Source organism: Leishmania braziliensis, chromosome 19, assembly GCF_000002845.2.
Source record: "Leishmania braziliensis MHOM/BR/75/M2904 complete genome, chromosome 19".
NCBI classification, from domain to species: domain Eukaryota; phylum Euglenozoa; class Kinetoplastea; order Trypanosomatida; family Trypanosomatidae; genus Leishmania; species Leishmania braziliensis.
The window spans coordinates 315538-325743 of NC_009311.2; the positions used below are offsets into that span (position 1 = coordinate 315538).

A 10206-nucleotide genomic window follows, 5' to 3' on the forward strand; every position below is an offset into this window, starting at 1 on the left:
CGCTCCCATGCGCCATCACGATCGACATGCAGGAGAGGGTCCAAGTCGGTGGATGTTGCGGTCGAGGGGAGAACGATGCGCTGTGCGTCGCCCGTTGCGGCAGCCGAGACCTTTACCTTCGACGACGGTGCGAGCGAGGTGCCGCTAGGGTAGGACGCTACGGTAGACCTGGCGGGGGAAAACAGTCCGTGCGACGCACTCGATGCGTGGCTCCGTTGATCCAATGAAGTGGCCGCACTACGGACGAGATGCATCGCCCCACACGCGCCGCCACTAGCGTACCGGTGGTTGTCCGCCTCCACGTCGTAGAGGACGTTAGCAGAGGTGATTCCCGGTGCCGCCAATACCGGTCTGGCAGGCATGCCCTCGTGTCTGTGGGCGGTCGCAGCTGCGTTGTTGCGCGCGCGTGTGTGGTTCCACGCAGTGTCAATTTCCCCATCGAGGCCCTCAACGGGGGACGCTGATGTGGCGCAAGTGCCGAGGTCACTACTCCATAAAGGCTGCTGTTGCTGTTGCTGTTGCCGTGGTGGTGGCGCAGATGGTCGACCAGGGGCGGGCATGAAGCCACGGTGCGAGGGAAGACCGAAGGTGTCGCTGCAATCGCTGAATGTCAATCGGCCTTCTCCAAGCCCCGATCTGTGCGTGGCATGGCGCAGTGAGGCCGCTGGTACGTCACCCGCGGCCACACGTTGGGTAGCGGCAAGTCGTAGTTCCATTGAGCGTGTCGTGCGCGGTGTTGGCGGCCCCGCCGCCCACCCGTCGCGCGAAGAGGAGGCCAGCCGCCGCAGAGGAGGATGGGCGCGTGAGGCGTCCCTCATTGCGGAGGGTTGAGGGGGTATAGACGTTTTTTCCCACTGATGTTGCTCATCACTACGATTCCCCATCCTCTGCCGCGCGGACTCGAAGTGTCCTGGGTGGAAAGACGCTGAAGTCGAAGCAGCGAGGGGTGGCTGCCTGCTACACGTGATCGACGGTTTGTCGAGGGTGAAGGCAACTCCGCTGCGCACCGCTCGCGGGTCTCGAGCAGCCTCGTCGGTGCTGCTGAAGTAATTATAAGGGGCCGTCTTGAGCGCTGAATCACGAGCCCCGCTCCGCGCTTCTGAATAGATACCTTGATGTACCGTGCTCGAGACACCATCACTGTCAAAGCATTCACCGCACCGCTCCTGTTGCGCGGATACCGACGCGAGCGTCGGTGAAGTGCACAGCAGGCGGCTCGCTGCCCCATGACTGCTGCTGCCCCTCGTCCGACCAAGTCGAATCCCGCGTGTGGTCCCGTGATGGGTGCGATCACAAGGCTTCAACATCCGGTCCTTCGACAGTTCCGCGGCACGCGTCTCGAGGTACAACTGCCGTATAGCCTTGAGCGTTTCAAGGCGGTAGTGCGCTACTGCGTAGGCGGCAATGCGGCCACACAGCAGTGCGCACCTCGCCTTGCACGCGACGGGGTCGATCAAGAATGGCGACGTGCAAGCCGGAAGTTCGAGGCAGTTCAACCCGGCCCGCAGCAATGCGTACCACAGTCGGGCCCGATGACGCCACGTGAGGCACAGCCCGTCCATCTGATACTCGCGACGCAGGCGACAGCACTCTGCTCGGCGTGCCACGTCACTGTCCTCCAGTGACGGCAGCTGCTGTTGGGCTTTGCGTGGCGCGCGCGCGCCAGCGGCCGGCGCAAGTCGCCGAGTTGTGAAAAGCCCAAAGAGCCACCGCCGCTCCTCAACGACCGCCTCCGCCTCCTGTGGCTCCTCTGCGTCGCCGTTCGCGTCTTCAAAGCCGTACTGACGTTGCCGCATCCACGTTTCCTCAGTTGTTGGTAAAATGCGCGCCACTGGCGTCTGGCACACAAGCGCCAGCAGGTCGTTGATGTTGTGGATCGCGACGCACACTTTCAGTGTTGGCGCGTGCGGGACGGGTAAGAGGAGCACGAACGCTTGATCACGCAAGAAGAAAGGCTCTTGATAGAGGTTGATGCGCTCCAGATAGCTCGTCCACCCGCCCCGCAGCTGCGTGGGCCTGCGGGAGAGGAAGCACGACACCCCCTCGGTGCGACAGACGGCATGGCAAATGTCCAGCACTTCCAGTCCAGCACCGCCGATGACGTATGGCGGCCCCGATCCTGGCGTCCGTGGCACATGCAGAGAGGTGCGTGGCAGTCGAAGGAAGACAGTGGCCACGTCGCGCAGAGTGAAGCTCACGTTGACACCGGTGGTTGCGAGTCCTGCGGCAGCAGCGCCATCGAGGAGCTCCTCCACCTGCTGTCGGGTTTCCATATATGCCTGCTGTTTTGCCTGCTGGCGAAGATGTGCCTCGGCTTGGCAGACCCGCGCTGCATCTACAGATAACCCGCGGACCTCTAAAGTGGTCGACTCAGGCGCAGAGCAGTGCCCGCCGAGGCGGAAGTCCTGTGCATCTCTCTCCACCTGCAACACCCCTGCTGTCTGATGCCTCACAGGCGGCACGGCTGTAGTCCGCGGCGTCCAAGCTGCGTAGCCAACGGTAGCGAACTGCTGTTGTTTGCCGTCCCCCTCCACATCGCTTTCCCGTACTGGGCCACTGCCCAGGGAAGCACTAGTCATGTCAGCTGCGGCATCACCTGCCTGTCGTTCGAAGCAGTAGCGCTTCGGCATTGATCCCCAGAGGTAATTCTCCTGCAGGTGTGTGCGATAGCTGTGCAGTCGCTCCTCCTTGTCTAACGCCCACCGGCGCAGCTGAACTCGCTCGCGGACCGACAGGCCATCGCGCCACGCCGCGGAGTACGATGGCATGGTGGCACCGTAGCCGGCACAAAACTTGTGCAACTTATGCGTGCCCGCCCCGCCAGAGAGAGTGTTACGTGCAGCATCGCCATCAGTACTGCGCGGCGCGAGTGGAGGGCGACGACAGGACAACGGTCCCAGGCTGTGCCCCGCGGTGGCAGCCGCGCAGCGGGCACGACGCATCGCGAATGGCGTCTGCATCTGCGTGCGGCGTGGCTTCACTGGAGACAGCGAAAGCTCTGCAGCGCAGACCTCGTCTACGCCTTGATTTTCTTCGAATCCCGCGTCTGCTTTGAGGCCACCGAGACGCGATGGTGGCACGACGGTCCTCACAGGATGCAGGGGTGCAGTAGCCGCCCCACAGCCCAGTGATGAGGCATCACAACAGTAGTACGAATGTCGCCTTCGTTGCTGAAAGGCGAGATCGTCGGCTGTGGCGTCGCCAGCATTCTGACATCCACCGTCATTGCCATAAAGATCTCTGCGATGGCCGTTAGGGTCCGAGGTGGTGCTCCGGAGTAGGTTGTACGGCTGGTCGGTGCCCGGCAAGCACAGCGCGCTCGTGCTGGACCGCGAATGATCTGCTGCCGGTATTGCAGCACCATAGCGGAGGTTCGGTGCGGAGGATAACTCGCGAACGGGTTGCCACCACGCGGCATCCATCGCCGAGAGACCACGCGGTCGTACACGGCTTGCGCCCTGACCGTTTCCGTGAAGGTGCGGTACTGAGCTGACGGTGGCAGCCGTGTTGTCGTACTCGTCGATGAAGAGGCTGCGACTGAGGTGACGCGCGTCGGCTGCCGAGGCGGTTTGGCCACCGCCACCGCTGCCACGCCGCGGTGCCAGAGGGGGCGGGAGCAAAGAAGGGTATCCGGCGCCAATGGTTTGCCGCGCTGGGGCTGTATAATGGGCGCTGCGGTTTGACGTCTGCACCGATAATGGCGGCGCGCTTCGCGCAGCGGCGAACGAGGATGGCAGTCCCAGCGGCGACGACGGAGGGTAGAAGGAGCTGCGTGGATGCGACTGGGGCTCCTGCGTTTGCTCGTACGTTTCGTGTCGTGGAGGAGAAGAGAGCCAGCGGGAAGAGAAGGGGTGCCCTGCCACGCCGCCTGAGAGCCGCTGTTGTTGCTGCGGTGGTTCTGCCATCTGCTCCGATGCACCTTGCACTGTTTTGCGCGCGTTCCACGTCATGGAAAAGTAGGCTGATGGCCGGGCAGCACTCTGAACGCCGCGCGGGGCGATGTCGCCGTCGCCAGTGGCGGTTGGTGTAGCCGTGTTAGCTGCGATTACAGTGCCACGACGATCTTCATGCTTTTCACAAGTTGTGTGTAGAGCCCCAGCGTCATCGAAGAAGCACTCTTGCGACGGTGGCGACGCTGATGGGTGCTGTTGGAGTGGCAGCCACATGCTTGCCGAGTCGCTGTTGCTGCTAACCGAAACACCGGAGGCGGAGAGGTCCAGAGTCGACGGCAAGACGCGCGAGTGCGGCGCGGAGGCAGCAGAGAAGCCGGTGGCGCCTGTGCTGTGCTGTCGTGAAGCGGGAAGAGGCTGGCGGTCTTGCGGGTGCGTGTGCAGCAGCCGTTGCTGCTCCGGCGTCGGTGCAGCTGTTTGGTGGGGCAGCTCGGTGCCTTGGCCAAACGGCGTGAAGAGGGCGGAGAAGCGGTGCGTTGGCGTTGGCGTTGCACTAGCGCCAGCGCAATGAGCAGCGAGGAGTGGTGCCAGCTGCTGCTGCTGCTGCTGTTGCTGCTGCTGTACATGCTGGGGCAGTCCGCTGGCACGTTGAAAGGGAGTATATGAGGCAAAGCAATGTGGTAGCGGTGGGGGATGCGATGACGCGCCCACGTCGAGGTGGTACGGCTGGCTACTGTTCGCGGCAGGCGTCTTGTGCGCCTGCGCCAGGAAAGGATTGAGGCGGGACGCCCAGAGGCTGACTTGTGGGGAGCCGCTACTCCTGCTGCTTTTAGGATTGCTGCTGGTGCCCAACACCCCAGCGTGGCGCTCCGCCGCCGCCGCATACGTTGTCGGCATCGCCACGCCACGTCTGGGTACGCTGCCCTCCGCATCGAGCTGTTCCTCCGCCATCCCAGTGGTCTCCCCTGTGGTGTGAAAGGCGGAGGGAAAATGAAGGCTTCCGCCTGTGTGAGTGCCAGTTCTTGTGGCGGTTGCGCTCGAGAATGGTTTGTCGGCCCAGTTGATTGTTTTGGTTGCTGCCTGTGGTGCTTCCCGAGCTCCGGCAGAATAGCCCGGTAGCGCTGCTGCGAATGCACCGCTGCTTTGCAAGTTAAATTTAGCGTCGTCACCAACACCGGCACCACCACAGCCGCGACGGGTGTTGTCTGCATGCTGGGCTGCTGCTAAAACTCGTGTCATGTTGGTTCCTCGTGGTGGCGTCCACCCCACCGCTTGCGGCGTTCGTGCGGATGCTCGCGTGCGGATCGGAGACGGGCAGCGCTCGAGGTAATCGTCGTCGCCATCAAAGGAGTCCGCAGCCGTCTCGACGGACGCTTCGTTGTCAGATCTACTCTTCACCGCATCACCCCCATGCCTGCTGCGGGTCACGGCAACGCTGCAGTCGCGCAAAAACTCAACAGAGCCCTGCACGCTCTCAGGCGTCAGATTGGCACGGGGCCGACGCGCTTTGAACGCGCCGCCGGCCTTGAAGGAGGACGGCGACTTCCGCTGCTGCGCTGGCCAGGCGTCAAAGGTGAGCGCGATCCCACCACGCGCCAGCCGCACCGACGTGGCCGTCGCAGGAGGAATAGAGGCGCCTACTTGCTCCTCCTCATCAAAGTCCACGTTGACATTTTTGTGTCCCATCTGACTCTTCTCGTTCGGCGCCGTCACCGTGATGGACAGCCGGTCAAACGTTGTAGTAGTGCGCGGCACTTGAGCGTCGGGACGGCGACTTGGCGAGGAGGGTCGCGTGAGGGGTGGTGATGCCGTGCCAGCCATGCGGTGCGGCCCCGCATGAGAGTGGTCGCCACCCGCAGAGTTGAAAGCAGTGGGCACACCTTTTTGCTGATGGAGGGTGGCGAAGGAGTTCACCGGCGTGTGGGCCTGTTCTACTCGAATCCCCGGACTTGAGCTGGATGACCGGACCAGGGAGATCGTAGTAGCGGGCGCAGCGACAGCTTCTCTTTCGCATTCTCTTCCTGCCGGCGGTGACTCACTCTTTTCCTGAATGTTTGGAGGAGCAGCTCTGACATTGATGGCGGCTGCGCGCGATGGGCTCGCTGTCGTTGCAGAGGTAGTAGCAGTGACACCGTCTTTGGCGCAGTTGACAGGGTAGGGTCGCAGTGGTGCCACTGGAGGCATCCGTCTGCTCATGTCCTTCTTGTCATTTGAGGGCCTGGCGTCGGCGTGGGCGTAACCAGCAGCAGTGGTGCTTGTGCTCTTCTTGCGTTGTGACGACCTCAACGACGACAGCGTACCGTCACGGGTTGGCAGCACTCCATCAAACTGGTCCGCTGGTGTGGGCAGGCATGCAGCTGAGAGGCCGGTGAGGCTTCCCTTCGCACCGCGCGACGGCGACGACGCATGTGGGAAGATGCCTAGGTGCACGGCCGTCCGCAGCCCAACGTCGCTCACGCAATCTGTGCAGCCGAGCATCACCGGCATCCAGTGAATTGCCTCCTGCTCCGCCGGCGTCCGCTGCACTGGGATTGAGAGCCACGTGTGGTCGACGAGGCCGCGACAGGAGTAGTCCTGGCTCAGCTGAAGCTGCGTCGCCTCATGGGTGCCGTACTGTCGCGCCCCATCCGAACTTGTGCCGCCGCCTGCAGCGGCGGCGGGGTTGGCATGCGACATGAGCTGCGAGCTGTCCAGAACGGCTACAGAGATGACGGAGCGTATGCATCCGTACCGCAGCTTGTGATGTGCGAACGACGACTGCGAAAGTGCCTTGAAGAGATTCACGGCGGCTGCATCAGCGCCACCGTCGACCGAAGCGACGTCATGCGAACTTCGACAGCTCGGGGCCGCGTCGGGACTACCCACAGTACGCGCGCCATCAGGTAAGAGAAAGCTGGGGACATGCACCCCCTTCTCCGTGAGGTTTTGCAACCTCGTTTGTGGGTTCCCGGAGATGCTGTTGCAGATGAGAGACACCGATACACAGAGGAAGCCGTCTGTGGCTGAGACGAGGTCGCCGCATGGTTGCATCGGCGTTGCTGGGGAGGGAGGATGCGATCTGCCGTGCGTTGTCGCGGCTGTTGTTACCCAGGTCTGGACTGACGCTCGGTCGGCACGCTCGGGAGATGGTGCACGAGACGGGAATGACATACACACGAGATCGCTTCGGCGATCGATAGCTGCGGCGCCACCGGCACCATCGCCAACGGCCAGCTTGTCGGCCCTGGGCCCTGGCGCCGCGCGACCTAGAGACAGCACTTGCCCTGTCACGTCTGGCATCTGCGATGGTGCACGCGGCTGCACCGCCTGAGTCTTCTGTTCACCTACTCTACGGCGCCTCACTTCCGCAGCGGAGGCGGGGGCTGTCGGCGGTGCGGCCGACGCAGCTGTCACTGCGCGGTGGAGTTCGGTTCCGCAATAGGTATGGTTCTCTCCAACGCCCTGCGAAGTCGTCGTGAGTGGCGATGTGCTTGACTTTAGCTGTGCCAGCCGCAGCACGCCGCCTCCGCCTCTACCAGTGTCGTCTTGTTGGCGCTGCAGCGCTGCAGCGTCTCCAGTCTCGGGCGAGAGGTCAGAGACCAGGCAGAGTTGCGCTGTCTGCGGTTTGTACGGAGCACGATGCGATTGTGCATAATAGAGAGCATTGTGGTCCTTCATTACGAGGTGGTAGCAGTTGCATGGGGCCAGCGAGTAGAGGAGGCGGGTAACACCGACGTAAGAGACGCCAGAGAACCGGCGCGGGAACCAGGGCAGCCGCGGGTGGTCCTGCCGGTATGAAGGCGAGTGCACGGCTGGCGTGGTGGCGGGCGGCGACGGAGAGGGCGCCCTGTCTACTGCCGCTTCCTCATTTTCCATTGCACCTGTGCCAGCATACGGCGAATGCGCTATAGCGTAGTTTGTGAGCACCTCGTGGCAAGTGCGAAAGAAGCGAAACGCGCTGCGTTGCTCTGCCGTTGGCGCTTGCTCCGCCGCGCCGCTGACACTGTGGCCTTCGCTGCTGAAGAGCTTTTCGATCGCACTGGCCACGTCGTGATTGCGCCGCAAATTGTCCCCGGATAACGGAGAAGCCGCCTTTACTGTTGGGCCTACCGACTTTTCCCAGTCTTCACCATCAGCCTCGCTCTCACTGCTGTTGCAGGAGCCGCACGACGGCGTGGCAGTGCTCGTCGCTTGCCTTACCGACTGCCCTTTTCGCCACCACGTGTGGTAGCTTGACCGGCCGCGGTGTCGCTGACGCCACCGCAGCTCCTCGCGTTGGCTCGTGTAGTACTGCTGCTCGGCAGGGCGGAAGCGGCTAAGGGGAATACGGTAGACAGAGAAGTAGAGCGAGCGAGCCTCTGACACTGACCTTGGCCGCGATGCCGCTTGTGCAGGCTCATTGCTGCTGGGAGCAGTGGACGACACTCTGTAGGTGACGCTTTCCCCCGCCACGTGGCGAAGGCTGCTGCACGACGTGGCGGGGCGCGCTGCTTTTGCCGCCGAGTTGCCGCCTCCACTCCCGTCGACTGGTACGTAGTGAGTAAAGTTCCCTTGAATGACAGAGAAGAGCTCCATACGTGTGTTGGTGTTACCGCATGCGCCGCTGCCCCAGTTTGCCTTCTCAGTGGTAGCATTGACTTGGTGCACGGCTTCACAGGTGACGGGACAGCGGCCGCTGAGCTGCATCTCGTAATATAGAGCCTGCTGCTCTGGCGTTAGGGCCCGAGAGAGCAGAAAGATCGAGTCGTAGAAGCGAGGTGGCATGGAAGCGCTGTGTAGTGCCTGCGTCATGACGTGAGCGGCGCTCTCCTCTTCCTGTACCGCACTGGTGGCTGCATTGTCGTCCATGACGCGGATGGACGGGCGAGCCGCTGAGGATGCGGCGGGGGCTGCGGTGGCGGAGTCGGCTGCTACTCCACTCATTGTCGCTGGTGGCGCTGGCTTGACGAAGGTTGTTGCGTCTGCTACGACTGACGCCGGATCGATAATGGTGTTGAGGTGTGAAGGAAAGGTCCGATAGCGCAGCTCCTCCGGCAGGAAACCGCTGAGGGAGGTGAGGCAGTGCAGTTCATCCTCGGTGACGGCCTGGCTGCCAAGCGATAGGGCGGTGTGATGCGTGACGACTAGAACGTAGGCGTACTCTAGCGTGTCCAGGGCTTCGTAGGGGAAACGGGCGTGCAGGGTGCTCAACAGTGCTCGATGCAAGGCGTCGGCACGTTCCTCGAGGGTTATCTTGGCACAGGAGGACGCCTCATCTGCATAAAGGTCGTTGTGCTCCCGCGTGGCTGAGCTAGAGGGTCTCGCACGCGCAGCCTCCGTCGTTGTTTCCGTCTTCAAGCAACTGTGTGACAGGGGCGCGTTGTGGTTGCCGCCATTTGGCTTGTTGCATCGAGACACTGGCCTAGCAAGCGCTGACGTTGGTGCTGAGGCCGAGGGGCCAGCGATGGTGCCCAGGTTTTGCACGAGAACCGGTGCTGGCACCCAGACGTCCCGCAGGTGCAGCCGGAAGCAGTCCACATCCGGCTCGATGAAGATCATCCTATCTATTGCGGTCTTTTAGTGGAGAGCAGCAGTGCCCAAGGAGGTTGTCTGAAGTTGCGCAGACTGATTGAGGGGTTCACGGGGCGTACCAAGGCGGCTTCCTACCCCAACAAACTCACACTACAAGTTGTGTGAGAGGATCTAAGAATGCACCACCACCGCCTGCTGTGCTTCTCTGCCTGAAGTGTGCGTCAACGACACCAAACGCGTCAAAGGCGATGAAGTGGCACCGCTGTGGGACTCAGGAGGGAGGCGCGTGGGCGTGTGTGTGTGTGGGGGGGGGGAGGAGTGAGGTGCCGCACTCATTTTCTACTTCTCTCGCCCCATGCAGCGCGAGTCAGGCAAGTTGCAGAGGAAGAAGCCCCGGCACACAAGCGTGTGTGGGTGTTTGTGTGGGGGGTGGCAGAGGGTGAGTCTCTGAGAATAATGCGCGGAGGGGGGCTGAATGTGTGGCAGCTGCTTGTGTGCCCTCTAAGTCGGTCTATATAAGGGAAACAAACACGAACCAACCAAACCAAGAAAGACAGTCGAAAGACGCCGGAGGGGTAGGGGGGGGGTGCGGCCCGAGTGGATTCTGCGAGCTGCGCTTGCGCAACGTGTGCCTCTGACGGAGAGAGGGAGGAGAGTGGGGGAGGGGGGCCTTGGACTGTGCTGCGGGCGAGGCAATGACGGATACGCGTACTCTACGCAAGCGCTGGCGGCATCAGCCATGATGGGGGGGATGAGGGGGAGGGAGGAGTTATACAGAGAGAGAGGGGGGGAGGAGAGCAGTGAAGAGAGTGCACACAGTGGACGT

General features: G+C 62.5%; 1 protein-coding gene across 1 annotated transcript; it reads right to left on the bottom strand.

Moving 5' to 3' along the window:
* Nucleotides 1-3: 3 nt before the first annotated feature.
* Nucleotides 4-9407, bottom strand: LBRM_19_0880 (conserved hypothetical protein; the record flags this gene model as incomplete). The annotated part of the gene is made up of 1 exon (XM_001564134.2): nt 4-9407. A coding segment is annotated over one exon (9404 nt), but the record flags the coding sequence as incomplete, so codon positions are not given.
* Nucleotides 9408-10206: the final 799 nt, after the last annotated feature.